The sequence below is a fragment of the Oryctolagus cuniculus genome, chromosome 6 (assembly GCF_964237555.1).
Source record: "Oryctolagus cuniculus chromosome 6, mOryCun1.1, whole genome shotgun sequence".
In the NCBI taxonomy this organism is placed as follows: domain Eukaryota; kingdom Metazoa; phylum Chordata; class Mammalia; order Lagomorpha; family Leporidae; genus Oryctolagus; species Oryctolagus cuniculus.
This window is the reverse complement of record NC_091437.1, coordinates 58,831,393-58,855,525: the sequence shown is the minus strand read 5'-3', so window position 1 is coordinate 58,855,525 and position 24,133 is coordinate 58,831,393. Positions and strand designations below refer to the sequence as shown.

At 46.6% G+C, this 24,133-nt stretch overlaps 3 protein-coding genes across 4 annotated transcripts in view; 2 read left to right on the top strand and 1 right to left on the bottom strand.

The window, feature by feature from the left end:
* The window catches only part of UBTD2 (ubiquitin domain containing 2), a 72,889-nt gene extending 59,922 nt beyond the window's left edge, over positions 1–12,967 (top strand). Inside the window, exon 3 of the mRNA XM_008255390.4 lies at positions 10,480–12,967. Within this exon, the coding sequence (XP_008253612.1) occupies positions 10,480–10,877 (398 nt within the window). The 3' untranslated portion in view covers positions 10,878–12,967. The remainder of the gene's footprint in view (positions 1–10,479) is intronic.
* On the bottom strand, positions 1,737–23,548 carry EFCAB9 (EF-hand calcium binding domain 9). Its single transcript, XM_002710203.5, has 5 exons — positions 23,355–23,548; positions 18,134–18,282; positions 17,586–17,762; positions 10,269–16,989; positions 1,737–4,016 (listed from the first exon to the last, which is right to left on the bottom strand). Exons 1-4 carry the CDS (start codon positions 23,500–23,502, stop codon positions 16,780–16,782), a joined length of 684 nt encoding a protein of 227 aa, XP_002710249.2. The 5' UTR covers positions 23,503–23,548; the 3' UTR covers positions 1,737–4,016; positions 10,269–16,779.
* STK10 (serine/threonine kinase 10) overlaps positions 23,486–24,133 on the top strand; it is a 112,145-nt gene continuing 111,497 nt past the window's right edge. The window contains exon 1 of one of the 2 annotated variants that reach the window (XM_051843610.2): positions 23,486–23,662. In XM_051843610.2, coding sequence (XP_051699570.2) covers positions 23,501–23,662 — 162 coding nt within the window. In that variant the 5' untranslated portion in view covers positions 23,486–23,500. The remainder of the gene's footprint in view (positions 23,663–24,133) is intronic. The other variant, XM_051843611.2, reaches the window with a different exon arrangement.

Genomic DNA, 24,133 nt, shown 5'->3' with positions numbered 1-24,133 from the left:
GCATAGATGCTGGGCCTGTGCACGTAATGATTCTTGTTTGGTCTTCAAGATAGAAACATTAAAAAAAGTTTCAAACTACATTGATTTTATTTATGTTTTTTATGCTTTTTATTTCTGCATTAGTAGATCTATTTTCCTCTGCAGTTTTCCAAGTTAATATATTTCTGGGTTTTGTCTTTCATCCTCTCTGATGGATAACCACACAAGTTCCTTTGTGGTGTTTTCTATTCATTATTATAGTTTTATAGTTTTGTTGCTGTTTTCCCTAAACTGTCCCTTTATTTTTCTACATTCTTAGAAGAACAGTGTTTTTCATTATTTAATCATCTGCTTTATGTCCTCTGACTCTGTCAAATAAAAGATATTTCACTTACCATGCTTGCCAACTTTCCAAATCTCTATTAATTTTCTAATTATGGTTCCAAGAAATGTTCTTTTTTTTTTAATAGCTTGTCTGTTCTTTATTATCAAAGTTTATTAGCACAGGCTTATGTTACTAACATTTTTGAAAAATATTTATTTGAGGGGGCCGGCACTGTGGTGTAGTAGGCTGAGCTTCCGCCTGTGGTGCCGGCATCCCATATGTGCGCCGGTTCATGTCCCAGCTGTTCCTCTTGTGATCCAACTCTCTGCTATGGCCTGGGAAAACAGTAGAAGATGGCCCAAGGACTTCCTGCAGCCGTGTTGGAGACCCAGAAGCTTCTGGCTCCTGGCTTTGGATTGGCCCCATTCCAGCCGTTGCAACTGTTTGGGGAGTGAACCAGCAGATGAAAGATTCTCTCCCTCTCTCTCTCTCTCTCTCTCTCTCCCCCCACCCCTCTCTCTCCCCCTCTCTCTCCCCCTCTCTTTCCCCCTCCCACCCTCCCTCTCCCCGGTCTGTGACTCTGCCTCTCAAAAAAATAAATAAAATTTTAAAAAACTATATTTACTAGCCAGCGCCGCAGCTCAATAGGCTAACCCTCCGCCTAGTGGCGCCAGCACCCCGGGTTCTAGCCCCAGTCGGGGCACCGGATTCTGTCCCAGTTGCTCCTCTTCCAGTCCAGCTCTCTGCTGTGGCCCGGGAGTGCAGTGGAGGATGGCCCAAGTGCTTGGGCCCTGCACCCCATGGGAGACCAGGAGCAGCACCTGGCTCCTGGCTTTGGATCAGCGCGGTGCCCCAGTTGCAGCATGGTGCACCGGTTGCAACGCGCTGCCGCAGGCGGCCATTGCAGGGTAAACCAACGGAAAAAAGGAAGACCTTTCTCTCTCTCTCTCTCTCTCACTGTCCACTCTGCCTGTCAAAAAAAAAATTTTTTTTTAATATATTTACTAAAAAGCAGAGAGAGAGAGGTCTTCCATTCGGTGGTTCACTCCCCTAAAAGGCCCCAACTGTTGGGGCTGGGCCAGGCTAAAGCCAGTAGACTGAAACTCCATCCAGGTCTATTCCATGTGTGGCAGGAGCCCCAAGTACCTGGGCTATCATCCAGTGCTTTCTCAGGTGCATTAGCAGGGAGCTGGATCTGAAATGGAGAAGCCAGGACTCTCAAACTGGCACTTTCATATTGGATGCTGGCATTGCAAGTGACAGCTTTATCTGCTGGATCAAGGTCAGCCCTGTATGTTACTAACATTTATCAAGCACTCACTGAAGATTTTTTCTGCACATGTGTAAAAATTATCCCTCCTACATTTGAAGAATTTATGGTAGAATGCCATTTCAGTATTACTCCCTAGCTTTAATTTTCAGGAATGGTCACTGGATTCTTTTTTTTTTTTTTTTTTTTTTTTGAGGTTATTTTTGTATTTGAAAGTCAGAGTTATTTATAGAGAGAGACAGGCATCTTCCATCTATTGGTTCACTCCCCCAGCTCACCACAATGGCCAGGGCTGGGCCAGGCCAAAGCCAGGGCTTCATCCAGGTCTCCCACTGTTGTGGCAAGGGCATAAATGTTTGACCATTTTCTGGTGCTTTTTCCCAGGCCATTAACAGTGAGGTGGGTTGGAAGTGGAGCAGCCATGATAAGAACCTGTGCTCATGGGATGCCGGTCATTGCAGGTAGTAGTTTTACCTGATATGGTCCCTGGATTCTTTACTTCCTACGGGCCTGGGGATTAGGAGATGGTTGACATCATTTTATTCCATTTGCTTTTTTCCATTCTCTAATTATTGCCTTCAAATGTTATCTTTATATAAGGTAAAAGACCTTCCTTATAAATAGCTTTTTTCATCCTTCTCTTTGTCATACCTGTATCTTACATTTTCCAGCGTGTTTATATATTCTGCATGTATGTTGTAATGTCTTTGTACTTGTGTAGTTATCTATAACAGTATCTGGTTGTGTTCTAGAAATTGTGCCCTTCTTTAAAAGTTCATGGAGGCAGAGTAGCTCTGTTTCATGTAAGGTAGGGCCATGCACATCTAACGGGATGCAGCTCAATTTCTAGAAACTCATGTCCCTCATTTTTCCTTACCTGTGTAAACTGCCCCATCAAACAATAGATTGGGGGAGAATTATGCTTGGAAATTGAGAATATGGAATGAGCTCGCTCTCAAGGCTTACGAAATTTTTTTCTGCAGAGGCATGAAGGAATCAAGCTGACATGTAAGCTTTCCTCCTTCAGAGCTCCGTGATTTGTGGTATTAATATTGTCGCGAGTGCCTTGATCGAATTTACTTCTGACCACTGGTCAACCATACATGTTACATCTTTCCCCCTCTGACCTCAAAGAGGCAAAAATGGCTGAGAGTTATGAAACGTAGGTTTATCCACTCCTCTGCTGCTGTCCTCCTTTTTCTTTAGTTAGAAGGATAAAGTCTGGAAACAGCTGAGGTGGGAGGCTGTCCTCAGTCAGCAGGCTTGTCTGTGAGGAAGACCTCCTCTCTGTGCCATTCCGGGGGAGCAGGGCAGGAAACAGGGTTTCTAACATGGCCCCAGGGAGCATGATGTACCGACTGCTACTTTTTTTTCCCACGTGGTACAGGGGCCCAAGGACTTGGGCCATCTTCTACTGCTCTCCCAGGCCATAGCAGAGAGCTAGATCGGAAGTGGAACAGCTGGAACTTGAACCTGTGGCCATATGGGATGGCTGGTACTGCAGGTGGCGGCTTCACCCACTATGCCACAGCGCCAACCCCTCTCTCTGGCTCTACCTCTCTCTGTAACTCTGCCTTTCAAATAATTAAAATCTTTTAAAAATATATTGATTTATGTATTTGAAAGGCAGAGTTACAGAGAGAGAGAGAGATCCTCGATCAGCTGCTTCATTCCCCAGATGGCCACAACAACCAGGGCTGGGTCAAGCCAAAGCCAGAAGTCAGGAACTTCATCCAGGTCTCCCATGTGGGTGGCAGGACCCGAGTACTTGGGCCATCTTCTGCTGTTCTCCCAGGTGCATTAGTGAGCTGGATCAGAAAAGGAGCAGCTGGGACACTACCCAGTGCTCACATAGGATGCTGTTGTTACAGGTGATGTCTTAACCTCCTGTACCATAGCGCCGGCCCCTAAGCCACTTTTTACCTATGCTTGTTAGAAGAGATGATAGACTTAACTCTCCTAAAAGATGCATCCTGGATGGCTGAGTTGTTGGGACAAAATATCTAAACCTTTTCCTAAATCCCAACTACCAGATATAAGCTTGATATATCAGCAGTGTCTGTATGAGAGAACCTGTAATTTTGTTGCATCCTTACAGTCCTGAAAGACTACCCTTGTCTAGTTGAAGGATATTTTTTATTCCCTCCCCCCTCCCCCTTTTTTCATTTCTTTGAAAGGGAGAGAGGGAGGAAAAGAGAGAAATCCATCTTCTAACTGCTGGTTTACTCCCCAAGTACCCAGAAAAGCTAGGAGCCAGGAACTCTATCCATGTCTCCCACATGGATGGCAGGAACCCAGGTACTTGGTTTATTATCCATTGTTTCTCAGGTTCATTACTGGGAGCTGGATTGGAAAAATAGCTGGGACTGCAACTGGGTTTTCTGATAGGGGAAGTGGATGCTGGCATCCCAAGCAGCAGCTTAACGTGCTGCACCACAACACCTGCCTCTTTTTTTTTTTTTTTTTTTTTTTTTTTTACAGGCAGAGTGGACAGTGAGAGAGAGAGAGACAGAGAGAAAGGTCTTCCTTTGCCATTGGTTCACCCTCCAATGGCTGCAGTGGCCGGCGCACTGAGGCCGGCACACTGTGCCAATCCGATGGCAGGAGCCAGGTACTTTTCCTGGTCTCCCATGGGGTGCAGGGCCCAAGCACTTGGGCCATCCTCCACTGCACTCCCCGACCACAACAGAGAGCTGGCCTGGAAGAGGGGCAACTGGGACAGAATCCGACGCCCCAACTGGGACTAGATTGCGTTTGTAGAGATCCCCACCACCACCACTACCTACCCCCCCCCCCCCGGCCGTGAGCTATGAAGCAGTGGAATCAAACCTTATTAAACTATCCTTTGTGACACTGTCTTTGGTGATTTCTCCCTGTGTCTGATTCTGAGATGTAAAGCTTCCGTGAGGGGCTAGAGTTTGCCACAGAGGTTAGGACACTGCCCCATCACACAACTGAGTGCCTGGGTTGAGTCACAGTTCTGCTTCTGATTCCAGCTTCCTGCTGGTGTGTACCCTGGGTGATGGTGGTGAGGACTCAGACACCAGGCATTTTCTACGAATTTATTATACTTACTAGGCAGCTTGTTTTTATTTTTTTAAATATTTATTTATTTGAAAGGCAGAGTTACAGAGAGGTAGAGACAGATAGAGATCTTCCATCTGCTGGTTCACTCCCCAAATGGCTGCAATGGCTGGAGCTTGGCTAATCTGAAGCCAGTAGCTAGGAGCTTCTTCCAGGTCTCCCACCCAGGTACAGGAGCCCAAGCATTTGGAACATCTTCTACTGCTTTCCCAGGCTATAGCAGAGAACTGGATCAGAAGAGGGGTAGCCAGATCTTGAACTGGGTGCCCACATGGGATGCCAGCACTGCAGGCAGCAGCTTTACCCCGCTATGCCACAGCATTGGCCCTGGCAGCTTTTTTTTTTTTTAAGTCTTTGCAGCATCCTTGTGAGGTAGATATTGTAATGCTTGAGGAAGTTAGCATGTCTGAAATCAGGGTCTAAATTCCCTTTAGGCATGATCAATTCCAGTCACTGTGTATCAGACCTCACTGCCTCTCCCAGTCTTTTTTCCTCCAGCAGCTTCAAGTAGAACTGCCTGAACCCTGCTGTTGCGTTTCTTTACATTAATTCAGTCACTTCAGTGTTATCCATTTCACTTAAATGTTGACGCCTTTCTTTGCCATCAGAGGTCATGATTATTGAAAAGTAGAAGAAAAGAGAAGTCAGGAGTGAAGATACCCATTCCAGAGCAGGCTGGAGTTCACTTCTAATTGCAGCTTCCTGCCAATATACACAGCAGGAGGCAGCAGGTGATGGCTCAAGTTGTTAGGTCTCTGCCACCCACATGGGAGATTCAGGTTGAGTTCCAAGCTCCTACCTTCAACCTAACCCAGCCCTGGCTGTTGTAAACATTTGGGGAGTGAAGCAGCAGATGGAGGATGTCTGCTCTCTGCCCCACCCCTCACTCTCATCTCTCTACCTTTCAGAAAAATGGGTGGGGGGAGCATCCTTTCCTATAGGCTTTTGAAGAGACCCCAGTGTTAGAAAAGTCTTGGAATTCTAAGCCACTGGCCTCCTGAATTCCTTTTGGGAGTGTGATTTTTCCATATCAGGATGCCAGTACCATCTAAATATTTTTTTTTCATCTTTATGGAGGTATATTGAAGTACTATAAACAGCACATATTTAAACAATTTGTCTGTGCCTGTGAAACTGGCACTGTAATCAGGATAACATTTCATATCCTTATACAAACCTTGATTTTTAATTTTTGCAGACAGACTTGTGTACCCTATGCAAGTCTCTCAAGTGGTAAAAGTTATAGTACTGAATTCCAATCTTAGAGGAATGAAAGCATTAAAGGATAAGCAGTGAAGCCTTTAAATGCTTAAAAACACCCCTTTCTTTTTAGCCTAAAAGACTACTTGAGAAAAGCATAAAAGGTGTTAGACTTAATAACATTTACTATAGCTATTTTTATTTACTTTTATCTTTAAAATGTCCATTGAGGTATTTTGAAGCCTAAACAAAAATGTCCATAGAAGATAGTTGAAAATAGACCATCATGAGAGAACTAAAAACTTCAGAAAATTATGTGTGGGGTCCGAACAGAAGGTGGAGGCTTGGCAGCTTCCTGCCTCCCACAGGGATCTGCCAGGGCTTCCTGGCCTGGGCAAGAGGAGCCTTGGCAGTCGCTCACCCTGGTGGCCATCTGTCTCTGCTCAGCTGAGACCCATGATGGATTTGTAGAAAGGAGAATGTAAGACCATCCTTCCACCCTCAGTGAGCAGGTTCGCCCCTGGGCCAGAGGCAGGCCCTTTCCTGGGGACTGGGAAGGGTTGCTGCTGGAACTGCACTCACAGGGGCAGAGGGCCTCGACGAAAGCCTTTCATAAACTGCAAGTGCAAACATGACTAAAAGTGATTCTGGAAAAGCAGAAGATCCTTGCATTACCCACTTTTATTTATGTATTTTAATGTATTTGAGAGAGAGTGTGCATGAGCAAACTGGACTTGAACTGAAGTGCTCCAATATGGGGTGCAGGCAACCTAAGGTACATCTTAACCACTGTGCCAGATGGTCATCCACACCATCGTCAACTTTTAGAGCAGTTCCTTTTGGGTTTCTTAAGCAAGCTTCTCCGTCTGTTGCCCCATTTTCAGCTCTCCTCTTAGGTATTGTGGATGTACATATGGCAGCATCATACCACTGAGTCTTCTCTAGGGGCCAGTATTGTGGTACAGCAGATTAAGCTGCTGCCTGTGATGTTGGCACTGTTTCAAGTCCCAGCTGCTCAATTTCTGATTCAGCTCCCTGCTAATGTGCCTGGGAAAGTAGTAGAGGGTGGCCCAAGTACATGGGCCCCTGCCACCCATGTGAAAGACCTGAATGGAGTTCCAGGCTCCTGGGTTTGGCCTGGCCTAACCCTGGCCACTGTGGCCATTTGGGGGAGTGAACCAATAGATGGAAACTTGTATGTGTGTGTGTCTGTCTCTCCCTCTCTTTCTGTAGCTCTTTCTTTCAAATAAATAAATAAGCTTTTTTTTAAAAAAAGATTTATTTTATTTATTTGGAAGACAGTTACAGAGAAAGGGAGAGAGAGAGAAAGAGAGGTCTTCCATTGGTTGGTTCATTCCCCAGATGGCTGCAATGGCTAAAGCTGCGCCGATCCGAAGCCAGGAGCCAGGAGCTTCTTCTGGGTCTCCCATGTGGGTACAGGGGCCCAAGGACTTGGGTCATCTTCTATTGCTTTCCCAGGCCATAGCAGAGAGTTGGATCGGAAGAGGAGCAGCTGGGACTAGAGCCAGTGCCTCAGGCCAGGGCTTTAACCCGCTGCACCGCAGAGCCGGCCCCAATAAATAATCTTAAAAATACATAAGTTGTACAAAGCTGGTTCAGAAGCATAGGAGCCAGGACTCAATCTTGGACATTCTGACATGGGATGTGGTTGTTTTTCTCCCTCATCTGTTTGAGATTTTGAAACTAAACCCTGACATTCTGGGCCAAAAAACAGAAAGGGAAAGACTTGGCTTGTTTCCGTTGTGATGGAGAAGTAAGTATTCACATCCATTAAGAGCCAGTGTGCCTATTGGATAGTACCTTTGCTTTGAGGTTGGCGTGCACTACTGTTTCAACACTGAACAAAAAGCTGCATGGCATCTCTAGTCCTACCTAGTTTCCAAGAAGGCTAAAAATACAGGCTGATTTTTCAGTCAAGACATCCCTCTGCCTGAAGTTTGTGTGAGCCTGGGAAGCACTTTATAGGTCACTTTACTCTGCCTCATTCTGCTGATTGAAAAATGTATTTTAAGTTAAAGAATGTTGCTCACGGTTATACAGCTAGTTAGTGAGGAAGTTGGAAATGCCTTCTTGGTCTCCTGATTTCAGAGGTGTGATTTGCTGTGGTGCCTCTCAGGATAACTGTGTATAGAAGAACAATTCTTTAAATGTTCCATTGTACCTACAGGTCTCAGTACTGACCCCCAGCCTCACTGAAAGCATTCTCCTCCTAGACATGATGACTCTGCAGTGAATTCTCCACTTCCCATTTCTTGTTTCTCATGGCCCGGCCACTGCATTGGCAACCAGCTTCTTTGTCCGAGGAATGGGCTATATGAAGTAGAAAAACAATGAAGCTGGAACAGCTGCCTGTACCCATGTTTATAAATGCGTTGGTACTATAATGTGCTAGTTGCTAGCATAAAGAACCGCCGCCGATCACGGCTGGGCTCGAAGTAGATCCATTTCCACAGTGTCACGGCAGCGTTGATGAGCAGTTCACAAGCTGATCAGAGAAGGGGGATTCATATGTGTTCTACCTGCTGACTGAGCTGTGTTGCCATAGCCCATCTTATATAACATAGAAGGCAGACCAGAGCAGGCACATGGTGGGTTGGTGACCCATTTCCAGTCTCATTTTGGCTGCCTCATCTCTTCAGCCCACTGACTATGGCCACACACATCAGTTCCTGAGCTCATCTGTCCCTGATGCCCTTGTCTCAGAGCCCCACCTCCTATATCCTTGCCCTGTGTATGAGAATTCTGAACAAGGTAGCTGTGTTTCATACAGGTTATAATCAAGTGACAATATTTGGATTTGAGGAAGGATTGTGTTACACACAACCTTAACACATTCACTGTTAGGCTTTCAAGCTTTCCCAAGGAAGTCCTGGTAATTATAAAGCAGTTGGTGCTGTATAAAGAAATGAGCCATTAATAATTGTTTTAAAACCATAAGTGCTTTTATTCCCTCACCTGGGCTAGCTCATTATAAACCTCACACCTCTTTTGTTCTTCCTTTTAATCCATAGCTTCTTAGATTAACTAATTGGGGTTAAATAAACCACCTGTCATTTCTGTGTTCATTGTGCTAATGAGGTTCATATATAAGCAGTGAGTCTGCAGCAGCTGCCACAGCTGTCAGCTCTAGTTCGTGGTCTCTTTAGACTTCAGTGCTTCAATTTAAAACATCCAGGTAGGGGCCGGCCCTGTGGCACAGAGGGTTAAGCCACAGCCTGCTGTGCCGGTATCCCATATGGGCACTGATTAAAGTCCCAGCTGCTCCACTTCCCATCCAGCTCCCTGCTAATGTGCCTAGGAAAGCAGTAGAAGATGGCCCAAGTCCCTGGGCCCCTGCCATTCATTGGAAAACCTGGAAGACTTGGCCAGTCCTGGCTGTTGTGGCCATTTGGGGAGTGAACCAGTGGATGGAAGATCTCTCTCTCTGTCTCCCCTTCTTTCTCTCTGTAACTCTGTCTTTCAAATAAATAAATAAATAAATCTTAAAAGCAAGTAGGCAGTAAGAGAACTACTGTGGAGCCACTTGTGTCCTAGTGAGTTGGGATTAGGGACCCTTTATTTAAGGTAGCTGATTGATTTCTTAAAAAGGTGACCCATTGTCATTTAAATTTCCCCTTGATTTTTTCTAACCTCTAATAGCACATTTGAATTTTGTGTTCTCATTTTCCTTTTAATAAAATTGTGAATTAGATATGACTTGACTTAGAAGAGGTAGGAGTAAGAAGCTAGGGTCCTGGTTAATATAAAACTAGAAAAACATGGGGCTGGCATCATGGCATAGCAAGTAAAGTCACCTCCTGCAACGCTGTGTCATATAGATGCCAATTTGTGTTCCAGCTGCTCCACTTCTGGTCCAGCTCCCTGTTAATGACCTGGGAAAAGCAGTGGAAGATGGCCCAGGTGTTTGGGACCCTGCTACCCTTGTGGGAGACGTAGAAGAACCTCCTGGCTCTTGGCTTCGGCCTGGCCTAGCACTGGTCATTGTGACCATCTGGGAAGTGAACCAGTAGAGGAAAGGTGTCTCTCCCCTCCCCCAGCCCTGTAACTGACTTTCAAATAAATAAATGAATCTTTAAAAAAAAAATCAGGCCAGCGCCGCGGCTCAATAGGCTAATCCTCCGCCTGTGGCGCTGGCACCCCAGGTTCTAGTCCCGGTCGGGGCACTGGATTCTGTCCTGGTCGCCCCTCTTCCAGGCCAGCTCTCTGCTGTGGCCCAGGAAGGCAGTGAAGTGCTTGGGCCCTGCACCCCATGGGAGACCAGGAGAAGCACCTGGCTCCTGGCTTTGGATCAGCGCAGTGTGCCGGCCGCAGCGCACCAGCCGCGGCGGCCATTGGAGGGTGAACCAACGGCAAAGGAAGACCTTTCCCTCTGTCTCTCTCACTGTCCACTCTGCCTGTCAAAAAAAAAAAAAAAAAATCAGGTAAACATTCACATATTGGGCATGGGACCTGTTGCTGCTCCTTGATGATAGGCTGGCAGTGATTAGCATTTTATTTTTCACTATAGTAGCATGCTAGTGGGAGAAGCTTAGGCACTTTGCAAAGTGGAAACAGAAATACACTCACTGAGCCTCAACTCTTACATCTTCTCTTTCTGAAGGTGCACTAACAGAGTGCTATGATGAGCTGGGGAACAGATACCAGCTTCCCGTCTATTGCCTGGCACCTCCAGTCAACATGATCGAGGAAAAGAGCGACATAGAGACTCTGGATATTCCCGAGCCACCACCCAATTCTGGATATGAATCTCAGCTCCGCTTGCGCCTTTCCACAGGCAAAGACCTCAAACTGGTGGTCCGTAGCACAGACACAGTGTTCCACATGAAGAGACGGTTACACGCGGCCGAGGGGGTGGAGCCGACTAGTCAGCGCTGGTTCTTCTCTGGCAGACCTCTCACCGACAAGATGAAGCTGGAAGAGCTGAAGATTCCCAAGGACTATGTCGTGCAGGTTATAGTGAGCCAGCCTCTGCAAAACCCAACCCCCGTGGAGAACTGAATGGTTCCCAGACCCCGCACTCCTTGTCACTTCCTACTCTATGGCGTGAAATTTATTTTCACTGCTCCGAATTCCCTGTGAATGGATTTAGTTCTGAGGAATTACCAGTGAAAAATTCCATCTGTGATGGAGACCAACAAAAATAATAAGAACACAAAGAGCCAGCCTTGAGACTCCTGTAATTACAATTTCTAACTTGAGAGGCAGTTAAGATATAGATAACCGTTTATTTTAAAACACTCACCGACTATGTAATTGCTGTATTTAAATGATTTGGACTGTAAAGGGAACATTGCATACATGAAGAACAGCACCAAGCACCTTTTGAGTACAAAGTTTCCAGAAATACATAAATCAAATTATATGATTTCCAGATGCCATCAGTAACAGTTATAAAACATAAGCCCTTTTTTTTTTTCTTAATGGAAATGGAAAAGACCTGTATTGGAGGTTTGCTTCTATTCTCTTCTGGTTTGTTATTCTTAGCTCATGTCATGTGTAGTCATAGAGGAGTACAGACTGGCAGATTGTGTCTCTGTGTTGCTGTCCCCACACACATGTGTTGAACTCCTTATTTACATTTACACTACATTTTGGTGCCTTCCAGCACATTGGTGGCAGGCACCCTTCTGGAACTCTAGGCAATAATTTAGTCAGTGCAGTCAGGTCATCAGCTGATACTCAGTTGAATAGTCTCTTGTCCTCTTGTTGCATAGGTATTTTGAAATGTTTATGTAATAATAATAATAAGGCTGTTTTCATATCCAGGCTTGGAAGGTCACCACTGTATAATACCTTCATTGATCTATGTACTCTGCTTGAAACTTTTCATAGCTAACTATGACCCCAAATGTGTAGGTCCTGGGCCAGGGAACACAGGAATCAATTACAACTATTTCAACTAAGGATAATAATGTCATTCATTATATCTTCTCCCACTTTGTAGGAAGGGTATAGGGAAAACCCATTCCTGGGAGAAATATGCCTATCTTCCATCTTTCAGAGAAATTTCAACCCTCAGTTTACAAACATGAAGGGTTACTGGCATTACTTAGACATCAAGAGCAAGATGAAATGCTGAGATGTTGCTTTAAACCTTAGTGCTCTGACTTAGCATTACCTCTCGTCACGGTCGGCGACAATTTTTCCTCTCTCCTTATTCATTGCAAAAAGGCAAATTAATCCCCATCTGCCAGTTAGATTCAGGGCCTCTGAGATCTGCTGCGATAACCTTGTTCTACACTGTGGCTGCAGCAGAGCCGCCAAGGATTAGGTTTCATAAGGAAGCTTTTAAAGATTCACCCCATAAGTGAGAAGGGGGCTTCCGTGACCAGTGTGACCTAGAGTCCCTGAGATGGGGAGGAGGAGGCAGGAAGGCACTCGGGCTCTTCTCTGGGAAATATTAAACCTCCACACCTATTTGGATGTGAGGCTCCATTATTAATTCTAATGACAAAATGAAACTTCTGGTTAGTTTAAATGTACTGTTTAAGATGGAGTTAAATTTCCTGTGGCCTGATTAAATGTATCTGTAATTGTAACTTAACGTGTTTCTGAGAGCTTTAACTACTTTGCAATTTTTTATTCAATCATTTAAAGATGGTGGCTCTATCTATTTTAGGTTTGCTGATAATTGAATCTCAGTTCAAGAGAAAAAAAGCCACATTAATTCCAAAGGAGAATTTTTGTATTTCAAGATGGATGTGTGAGGGTATTTTGACAGATTGTCCCTGTCAGCAAAACAGTTGTGTTCACTTGGGTGTCACATTGCACAGCAGCAGCTCTCCAGAGTCTGTCAACTGGGAAAGAACAAAAGGTGTTTAAACTTCAGGAAATGTGGTGATGCCATAATAATCTGTGACTGGCAAGAGGTCTGTCTTGTTTGTTGAGGATTTGAACTCTCGTTAAGAGTTTATTTTATTTCAAAGGAACATATTCTCTGGGCATGTTTCTCTAACCCAGGTGAGAAAACCATGGTGCTGTTTAATTGTAAATAGATTGATACAAGATTGGACCAATACTTGATGTGTATAATTTTAGTATGTAGGATTTTTGTGCTTTTTTTTTTGTAAAAAAAAAGTTCAATTTTTCTCTTTGTCTTTGCCTTTATTCTGGGTTTTTGTCTTAATATCTTTATTGCACATATATATACATATATATATATATACATGTATATGTATATCTCCCATATATATATATATATATATAGGAGATCTGCTTCATTCTAGTGAGAAGTGTGAACACTCTCCTCCTTTTTAAAACCTCAACTCAATAAATAACAAGATCATTATCATCACATGTAGGCTGTGCTGTGCCAAACCACACATGGTCATTGACAGGTAACACTTCATCTCCTGCATTGAAATCTCAGTCTAAAATAGGTTGTCAGCTTTTCTGGTAAGAATGGTGCTATCATCCAAAACTCTGGGTGGGCTCCAATAGTCTGCATTTCCCAAAGACTCCTGCTGATCTGGGAAGCACTCTGAGAACTTCTGTTACAGAGTATGAATTACCCATAAACACACCAGTCGGCACTTCTGCTTTTTAACTAAAATGATGAATCTTCCAGATGATTCCACACATGTAGGTGTAGACCTGCCTCATTCCTCTTCCTGGTTGCAGTAGGATTCCCCTGTCTGTGCATAGCACAGTCGTTTCAGATTCTGCTGTGGTCTGCGTGGCTGTGCTAGTCTTGCTACTGTGAGCTGTGCACAGTGAATTTCCTCTTAGACAAATGCCCCTGTATGCCTGCGTCTGTTAGAATGTGTTCCTCCATGGCGTGCATTCTGGAGGCAGGTATGGCTCGCCCTCCAAGGAGATTTTAGGATGACTTCTTACTTCCTCATCCTTGACCAACTATTTTTTTTTTCTTTGAGAGACAGATAGCTCCTATCTACTGGTTTACTGCTCAAATGCCCATAACAAGTAGGCCTGATGCCTGGAGCCTGGAACTTGATCCAGGTTTCCCACTTGGGCAGCGGGAACCCTATGCCTTGAGCCATCATCTGTGCCTCCCGGGGTCTGCAAGAGCAGGAAGCTGGAGTCAGGAGTCTGAGGAGGGCACTGAGCCCAGGCACTCCTGTATGGCATGTGGCCATATTAACAGGTGTCCTAACTGCTAGGCCAAGCATTTGACCCCTGACCCCTGACCGGCTATTGATCTCTGGCAGTCTGGTAAGTGAAAACTGTGTCCTGTGGTTTTGTGTTTTTCTTAGCAGTAAAGTTTAGCATTTTAATGTGTATTTTATTTTTTTTTTAAAGATTTATCCATTTATTTGAAAGAGATACACGGAGAGACAGAGAGAGAGGTCCTCCATCTGCTGGTTCACTCCCCAATTGGCCTGAACGGCTGGAGCTGCACCAATCCGAACCCAGGAGCCAGGAGCTTCTTCCAGGTCTCCCACAGGGGTGCAGGGGCCCAAGAAATTGGGCCATCCTCCGCTGCTTTCCCAGGCCACAGCAGAGAGCAGGATCAGAAGTGGAGCAGCCGGGACTCACACGTGGGATGGCACCACTGCAGGCAGCGCCCCACCCACTATGTCGTAGCGCCGGCCCCCTTAACGTGTATTTTAAAAACATTTGTATTTCTGTTAATGTTCTTGTTGTGTTTTCCTATATGCCTATGACATTTTGCTCTCCATCCTCTTGATTTGTAAATACCCTTTTGATATTGAGGAAATGCTTTTCTCTCATGTGTTATCATTTTCTTTGCCCTGGGCAGAAGCAGAGGCAGGACTCAATCCCAAGCACCCTTGGATGGGATGCGGGGATCCAAAGCAGTAGGTTAATCTGCACCCCAACATGTGCCCATAAAGTTGCTCTTAAAAGGGATTTTCTGGGGCCAGCATTGTGGCACAACAGGATGCCAGGATGCTGGCATCCCGTATCAGAGCAGCAGTTAGAGTCCTGGCTGCTCCGCTTCCTATCCAGCTTCCTACTAATGTGCTTGAGAAAGCAGCAGAGGATGGCCCAAGCACATGGCTCCTGCCACCCATGTGAGAGGTCTGGATGGAGTTCCTGACTTGTGGCCTCATCTCAACCTAGCCCCAGCTGTTGCAGCCATTTGGAGAGTGAACCAGCAGATGAAAGATCTCTGTGTGTGTGCAATTCGTGTGTGTGTCACTCTGCCTCTGAAATAAATCGTTTAAAAAGAGAAGGAAGGGCTTCTAAAATTTGATAGTTGGTTCATGATACCTTATGTGGTCACCTACTTTAATGATTTCTAGAGAGGAGAGGAAAATTCTCATTCCTGAAACTTTACTCAGTGCTCTTCAAGATTTGTTTAGCCAGACTAGTGCCTGCCATGCCTATCATTGCCTTCCTTTCTCCCTGCCCCCATTGTGAATCGCATTTTCATCGCTTCTGCAGCCATGTCTGTAAGGACATGCCATCGTTACCCTTTCTACAGCTCAGGACGCCCCTTGCCCCTGGCACCCAAGAGAGAAGCATTCACTTCACTGTGGCTTCTTCAGCAGAACCACACCTGGAGCCCAAGGCTGTCTGGTGGCAAAAGCCATCCAGGCTGCCACACAAGAGGTGGCAGCTGAGAGCAGGACAAGCATGGGGATGAGGTGCCTTGGACTGCAGGCCGTCTCCGGCTACCCTCTCTGGCCACGTGGTGCTCGCCTGTCAGTGCTCTGGGGAGGCATAGCATCATGTTCGTATTTGTTTGGCAGAGGATCAGTTTGTTCTTGGAGAGTAATTCCAAAGTCTTCAAATGCTCTGCCTCTTTTTCACCCTCACAACACTTCCATGAGATAGATACATTAGTGCAGCCCCATGCAGAAAACAGATTGGAGGACAAGGGACTAGAGTTGGGTTTGGTTTTGCTGGTCCAATCAAGTTTATGTGGGACCATTGTGGGGAAAGAGGAGTTTTGGCTGCTAAACACATTAGTCATGCTCAAAAGCATGTTATTCAAGTCCCATGTCTATTAGTAAATAGAGGTATGCATAATAAGTAATGTGATTTGTATTATTGCAGACTCATGAATGACAATCTGCTATGTTCCTTATAATTAACATTCTGCATAAGGGATTTCTGAGTCAATGAATTCCCAGCTTAAACAGCATCTGCTAGAATGGAAGTGTGTGACTCAGATCCCAGGCAAACAATTGACCTTGAATTTGAATTAAGATCCCATCACTTAATTCACAGGATCAACAGTCACGCATCTGTGTATCTGGCCCCTAGTATATGGCAGTCATCGTCGTCATTAATGGGACAGGGAGGGGGAATGCACGAATGCCATGCCAAAGAACGTTTCCAGATGATGCAAGGCAGTAAGTGATTATACACAGGCAAGGGCATGGAATGGTGATTTTACCCTATAGATTAGGTCTAGCTGTCCCTGCACCTACAGAGCAGGAAGAAAACAGCCTCTCTGTCCTGAAAAGTCGGTTTCCCCCGGGGATGGGGGCAGCACAGCCCAGTTTGAAGCCTCAAGCATGCTGGTGGGCTGAGACTAGAAAGGATTCTGAGAGTACTGGACTGTCGGCGACAGATGTGAGGGAAATGTCACCTTTCGACTGCCTGGCCCCACTGAGTGTTGGCCATTATTGGGCTACACCATGACCTAAAGAGCAGAGTTGCTCTGAAACACAGCAGTCAAATTGGGACGTGTCCCAGAAAAAGTGGTTCCAGGGGCTGGCATTACGGCGCTGTGGTTTAGACCACCGCCTGCGACACCAGCATCCGGTGTGAGCGCAGGTTCGAGTCCTGACTGCTCCACTTCTGATCCAGCTCCCACCTGGAAAGCAGCAGAGGAGGATGACCCATGTGCTTGGACCCCTGCACCCATGTGGGAGACCCGGATGGGCCCTTCATGTACAAAACAAGGTAAAGATACTTTAATGCTTTAAGTTTATTTGCAAACATAGTAACTGTTTTAATTAGTCATGTTCTATATTTCAATTCTCATTTTTTCCAGGTGGCTCTCTGGGCTCACACGTGACATTCTCTTTAAGAGCAGAGATTTCCACTTCTCTTTCCCTTTCTCCTTCTCTCTCTCCTTCTGTTTTTCATTCTCTTTCTCTTTCTCTGCCTTCTGCCTTTCCTGGGACTTGTCAATGGAGAAGATAGTATATAGCTTAAATTCCTTGTAATTAAGACGCTTTTGTTGGGGAGGAAAACAAGAAAAAATTATTTCAGGTAGGACTGGATACTCTGTTTCACATAACATCTGGATTGGAATCATTTATTATTTAAAAACTCAGAAATTTAAAGGGACTCAGTAGTTTGGGCACAGTTACAATCTGATTGTAGGCTAGTACTCGGGAATGGAGAGGAACATGGGTCACTTTGGTCTCCTTGGTCAGGTCTGGACACTCCAGGCCAGCCTCTAAGGTGCTGCCCGCCGCAAGCCATAGCTTTTCACCTTAGCTCCCCGCTGCCTCCTCTTAGCAGAAGGCACCGTCTTCACCATAGCTTCCTCTTAGGATTTTGCTCACACGTTCCCATCACAGAATCCCTTCCTTTGGTCCTTAAATTAAATCGATACACCCTTCCCCAGCACCCATTACTGCCACGTTATTATATCTCCTTCTCTAAATGTCTGTGATCTGTATGCATGTTACCCAGTGTAGCACTGACTCTCCTCTTCACGGGCCTGTCCATCCCCTCTGGTTTTTTGGCCTGGTCCTAGAACCATGCAGTTCGCTCATTTGAGGGGGGATTTTCCCTCTCTCCTGGCAGGACATTTGCACTTACACGGTCCCCTGTGATGTCAAAATCATGAAAGAGCTCTTTGAGTTCCTGTTTCTTAATATTGAAGAGAAATCTATACGTGTGGAAGTTGCTGGCAGCAATTCTGAGCTCGCCGTCCAGATCAAGCAGATCAAAAACAGGCCGGGAGTGGCGGTACATAAACTGTTCTTCCAGATGGTTCTGTTTGCGAGAGAAACACATCAGGGCAGAGTTGTGGTGCCGCTTTCTAAACTTGTCCCATCTAGATTCGGATACTCCTCAGGACCCTCTCACTAACATGCACTTTGTTACATTCGCTGGTGCCCTGGTGAAATGTTGCGGCACTGCTGATAAAATGATGACCCCACACAGTCCATCCACACACAGCATCCAAGAACCACAGTTAGTCCGTCATGCTCCCCCTCACCCCCCGCACTATTTTTTCTTTCCTCTTGCTTTTAGTGAAAGGCAGAGCAATCTGACACGCTCCTGATTCCGTGCCACTTTGAGCATGGTGCTAGCAGCCGACAAGGTCTGTCTGGCCTGTCCCGGATCCCTGACCTGTGACTTGCCTGGTGTGACAGCAGGATGCAGACCAACACGTAGAACTGGTCAAAGCCAATCTCGCCCACTGCATTCCAGTCCAGCATGTCAAACACGATCTTGATCTGTGTCCCTCTCAAGTTGGTCACGTGTTTGAGGAAGTGGTAGAACAATACATCTGTGAAGGCGGGGACACAGATAACTCTAGATGCCCCAAGAGGCTAGACAGCTGGGAGCCAAAAGAGCAGTAATGGGGGAAGTCTGTTGGCCTGGGAAGAACAATGATCTGATTCGGTGTCTGGTTCCACTACGACCTTCCACGGTTCCTCGGGCCTTTAATGTCCCTTGTGGGAAACCACAGTGCCCAGGAGTGTGGAAATGGCGATGGTTTCTACCCCAGCTCACACACTCAAGTGGAGCAGACAAATGTGCACACATCACCTCCAAAGGCAAGGTGATGACATACCAGGAGCCTTCCAAAAGTCATGGAAAATGTGTATTATGGGAAAAAAAAAAAAAAAAAAGAAAGAAAGAAAGAAAGAACATGGGCCAGCGCTGTGGCGCAGTGGGTTAACGCCCTGGCCTGAAGTGCCAGCATCCTATATGGGCACTGGTTCGAGACCTGGCTGCTCCACTTCCGATCCAGCTCTCTGCTATGGCCTGGGAAAGCAGTGGAGGATGGCCCAGGTCCTTGTGCCTCTGCACCCTTGTGGGAGACCTGGAAGAAGCTCCTGACTCCTGGCTTCGGATTGGCACAGCTCCAGCTGTTGCGGCCAGTTGGGGAGTGAACCATCAGATGGAAGACCTCTCTCTCTGTCTCTGCCTCTCCTTTCTCTGTGTAACTCTGACTTTCAAATAAATAAATAAATAAATATTAAAAAAAAAACAGAGCATGGATTTTAGCTTTTTAAATTTTTATTTATTTTTATGGTATCTTTGAAAGGTAGAGAAATACAGCAAGATCTTTCATCTGTCCACTAGTTTACTCCCCAAATGCCTGCAAAACCCAGGGCTGGTCCAGGACAAAGCCAGGAGCCTGAAACTCCATCCAGGTCTCCAGTGTGGGTGGCAGGGACCCATGCTCTCAAGCCATCATTTGCTGCCTCACAGGGTGTGCATCAGCAGGGAGCTGGATCAGAAGCAGAGGAGCCTGGACTGGGGCCAGGCACTCCAATATAGGACACAGGCAGCCCAAGTGGTGACTTAAGCTACTGTGCCAAATGTCCACCCCAGATTTCAATTTTTTTTTTTTTTGCATCAAAATAAACCTATTCCATTTTCCATGAACTTCTTGAAATAGCATCACATAAAACAGGCACAAAGTGCTGCTTGTGTATGGAAGAGAGAGCTTAGTTCTCACTGGGAAACTATTTGCAAATGCTGACATTTTACCCGGTCTTTCCCTTGAGATAATTTTTATTTATTTTCATTTTATTTGAAAAGCAGAGAGATGCTGGATAACTAATATTAAAGTGGGAAGTGAGACATCTATTCCTTTTCTATAAAAGTCTCAGGGGACAGGCATTAGGCAAAGCAGTTACACTGCTTGGGATGCCCATATCCCATATCAGAACACCCAGTTTGAGTCCTGGCTCTTCCACGACTGATCCAACTCCCTGCTAATGGGTACACTGGGAGGCAGCAGGCAATACCTCAGATACTTAGTTCCCTGCCACCCACATATGAGACCCAGATTTGAGTTCCAGGCTCCTGGTTTCAACCGGGCACAACCCTAGCTGTAGTAGGTATGTGGTGAATCTCTCTCAATTCTCCCCAACCACACCTCCCAACTTCATATAAAATGAAAATAAAAGCGTTAAAAATTTTTATGGGAGGGCAGGTATGGGGGGGAAGAACTACTATATTGCAAAAAGCTGTACCTAGGAAATTTATATATATTAAACAAAAGCCTTCAAAAACATTTTTTTTAAAGTTTCCATATTTCCCAAGCATGGTGGGAAGGAAGCAAAACTTCCCCACCACCTTGTATGTTAGGTACCTTAAATGCCACATCTCACTGAACTGTGACAACCCTACAGGGGACGTGGTATCAGAGCGCTTCTGTCATCACCTTTAGATATCAGTTAGTCTGATCAGCACGTCTCTGACGGGCAGACCAACCGCTTGGGGCTCTTGCAGAGCTACAGGTTCTGAACTCAGGAAGTGAGGTATGGGCAGCAAGCCCACATTTCTACAAGTTGCTAGGCAATGGGTCACTTCCGGTCCATGGACCACACTGTGGGTAGCCAAGGACCTCAAAGATGGCCATGCAAGGGCAGAGCTGGGATTCAAGTGAGGGTCTGACTGCCAGGCCTGCTCTTTCTACCAGGGAGCCCTGTCTCCTGTGCATGCACTAGTACATGTTTGATCATAAATGTTCAGAGAACAACTAACTGCTGAAAAAGAGCAGAGAAGGATTTGCCCGCCCTGGTGCTCACTACTCACCTCTCAGTGGGTATATGACAAGAGAAACAAACATGGCGGGACACCTGCACAGGGGTACAACTGTGACTTCCCACAGTTGAATACACAGATCGCAAAGGCTACCAAGGAATTCTTTGTCTACACGTGACTTCCCCTTGCCCATTGATTAAAGAAACTATCCCCCGCCTCACTGAATATGTAAATCATATCTATGCAAGTTGGAGTCCTTGCTAAGAACACAGGAAGCTGTGGTCATAGTGTCATACTTTGGAGGCTTCCGATGGCCTCTTGATGTCATTTGTCAATATCCCCCAGGAACAGCATGCTAAATATGTACCCAGCGATGGCCATGTAGTTGCTGCTTGCAGAATGCTTTCACATGGAACTCAGTAGCTATGAAATTGTGTTTTGAACCCCCTGCACTGGCCCACTCAAGTCTCCAAGGCCTTAAGTCACTCCCACCCTGAAATGCAAACTGTTGAGGCTGTGCCCTGACTGTCTGAGGTCACTCTGCAGTTCCTTGGTGAGCAGACATGAACGCGGGCACGAGCACACCTCTTGGGTATTGCCTCATCAGGGATTGAGTTTGTTACTAGGGATGCCAGTCTCAGCAAACAGCCCTGTGAGACCTAAGTGTGGAGCCAGGTGCAAGCCTTGTGGTGCAGTAGGTTAAGCCGCTGATTGGGGTGCTCACATCGCATACTGGAACACCAGTTTGAGTCCCAGCTACTCCACTTCCCATCCAGCTCCCTGTTATGGAGCTCTGGTTTTCTAGCTTTGGCCTGGCCCATTTAGGGAGTGTCACTCTGCCTTACAAGTAACTACATCTTAAAAGACAGACAAGGCCGGCGCCGCGGCTCACTAGGCTAATCCTCCGCCTAGCGGCGCCGGCACACCGGGTTCTAGTCCCGGTCGGGGCGCCGGATTCTGTCCCGGTTGCCCCTCTTCCAGGCCAGCTCTCTGCTGTGGCAAAGAAAGAGAGAGAGAGAGGAAAGGAGTCAGAAGCCCAGGGCTTCCATCCCCACTTACTTATTTTACAGCTAAGTGCCTGGAAGCTGCCTAGGGCAGGCTTATTGTGAAGATTTGGTAGCCTTGCATGTAAATATATATGGAAAGAGAAAAACGGGGGCCGGTGTTGAGGTGTAGCACCCTAAACCACCACTTGTGTCACTGGCATCCCAAATTGGCACAGTGCCAGTTCAAGTGTTGGCTCTTCTGCTTCCCATCCAACTCTCTGCTAATGTGCCGGGGAAAGCAGCAGCTGGTGGCTCAAGTGCTTGGGGCCTCTTTTACCCACGTGGGAGACCCGGATGGAGTTCCGCACTCCCAGCTTCAGCCTAGCCCTGGCCTTTGCATCCATTTGGGGAGTGAACCAGTGGATGAAGGATCTCTCTCTCTCTCTATCCATCTCTGTCTCTTCCTCTCTATCACTCTGCCTTTCAAGTACATTATTTTAAAAAAAGAAAAATGAAGGCATGAATTTATGAGAAAAAGGTGTCTACTCTTTTTGCTTTTAAAGATTGAATTCTTAAAATTCATGATGGAAGGAGCACTGTATTCACAAGTGACGTTTATCTCAAGTCAAAATGAATGAGAGAAAGGATGCCTTATTTATACCCAAGTATGTATGCCCAAGTGCGAGTGTTTTAATTGGACTTTTATTCGTTCATGGACTGAGTGACAGTGCTGAGATCTTCAACATTTTTTAGTCACTCACAAAAATCAAGAATTAGGAGAGTTCAGGCAGGTCACTCGAGTCCTTCCTCTCCTGACAAATCAGAAGTCAGATCTTGGGGAGGGCATTTGGCACAGCAGGTTAAGCTGCCACTGGGGACCCTGGCATTCCATATCAGAGTGTTGCTTTGACTTGTGGCTGCTCCACTTCCCATCCAGCTCCCTGCTAATGTGCCTGGGAAAGCAACAGAAGGTAGCCCAACTGCTTGGGATCCTGCACCCTCATGGGGAACCCAGATAGAGTTCCAGGATCCTGGCTTTGGCCTGGCCCAGCCCTGGCTGTTGTAACCATTTGGGGAGTGACTGGCAGATGGCAGATATTTTTCTCTCTCTCTTTTGTCATTCTGCCTATATAAGCCATAATTACATAGAGGGGTGGAGAGAGAGAGAAATGACCTATCTTCTGGTTCATTCCCCAAATGGCCACAGTAGACTGTGCTGGGCTGGGCAAAAGCCAAGATCCAAGAGCTTCTTCCAGGTTTTCTACGTGATGGTGGTCCAGGCACTTGGGCTGTCTTCTGCTTTCCCAGGTGCATTAGCAGGGAGCTCGATGGGAGGTGGAGCATCTGGGACTCGAACTGATGCCCATATGTGATCCAGGCTTAACCCGCTGTGCCACAGTGCCAGCCCCAAAATAAGTCTTTAAAAAAAAAGATTAAAGTCTTCCTGAGGGGTCTCAAGGGTTAACGGCTGAGGCTCAGCACCAAGAATGAGAATTAAAATCATCATAACAGTAGTACTTCGTCCTTAGCTTGTGGCAGGACCTATGCTAAGCCTTTGCCACGCAGCAGCGGCTCTCTTATCATCTTTCCCCCAGCAGTGAGATAGAGCCGGCTGCTTGAACCTCACCTCTGATGAGGAAAGGGAGACCTGCAGAGGGTGATGGTCAGGAGCTGGCCTCCAGATCGCCCCGGGGGCTGCAGCGTGAAGCCCCAGGCGCCAGTTGCGGCCCCGCCACTCCCTCACGCCTCCCTCGGCAACTTGGCTCCGTGTGCGTCCCCCGGAAGACACAGGTGCTGACCGCGCGGCTTCCGGTTCTGCCTGGCGCTTAAGGCCCAGGAAATGGTGCAGGGTCCGCGAGCGGGCACTGACCGTTCAGGGTGTTGTTGTGGTGCGCGTCGAGAAGGTGGAAGTACTCCACCAAGGTTTTCACGTTCCGCACGGACAGCAAGCAGTAGATCTTGTCCAGGTACAGGTACCACAGGAACGAGCCTTGCCTCAGTTTCATCTTGGTCTTCATGGAGCCCAAGCCGCCGGCCGCCCGAGACACAATGCAGCGTTCGGCCTCGGAACTGGAACGCAGCGGCGCGTGGCCCAGGGGGAGCCGCCCCGCGGAACCCGCCGCTCCCGCGTGGACACGGCTCCTGCCCACCCGCCAGCCCTGCTGGAGACCCTGTCCGGTGAGGCTCTTGTGGACGCGACAAATCCCAAATGGAAATCGCAGACGGTTTAGTTATGAGCGAGAACGTACTTCTCCTATGTTCGAAAACCTGACCACGTGGCTAACGTGATTCCTGAAGTACTGTCTAAAGGGGTTAGAAAATAAGAAAGTGGCCAGTGCGTGAAGGGGCTGTAAGACCCATAAAGAAAGCGGACGTAGTAAGCCAAGCCTCCGCCTCGTTTGGGGCATCCCATAGGGCCGCCGGTTGGTGTCCTGGCTGCTCCTCTTCTGGTCCCACTCTGTAAGATCGCCCAAGTGTTGGCATTGCAGGCCGTGACCTTACCCACTATGCCACAGCACTGGGCCCAAGAGAAGAAATGTTTAAAAACAAAAGTCCAAATCAGTGAAACAGAAAACAAAGCAGCGAATCTGACTGGAATAGCCCAGATCTCTTTTCTTCTTTTCCAGTGGAAATTGCGAGCATATCCCA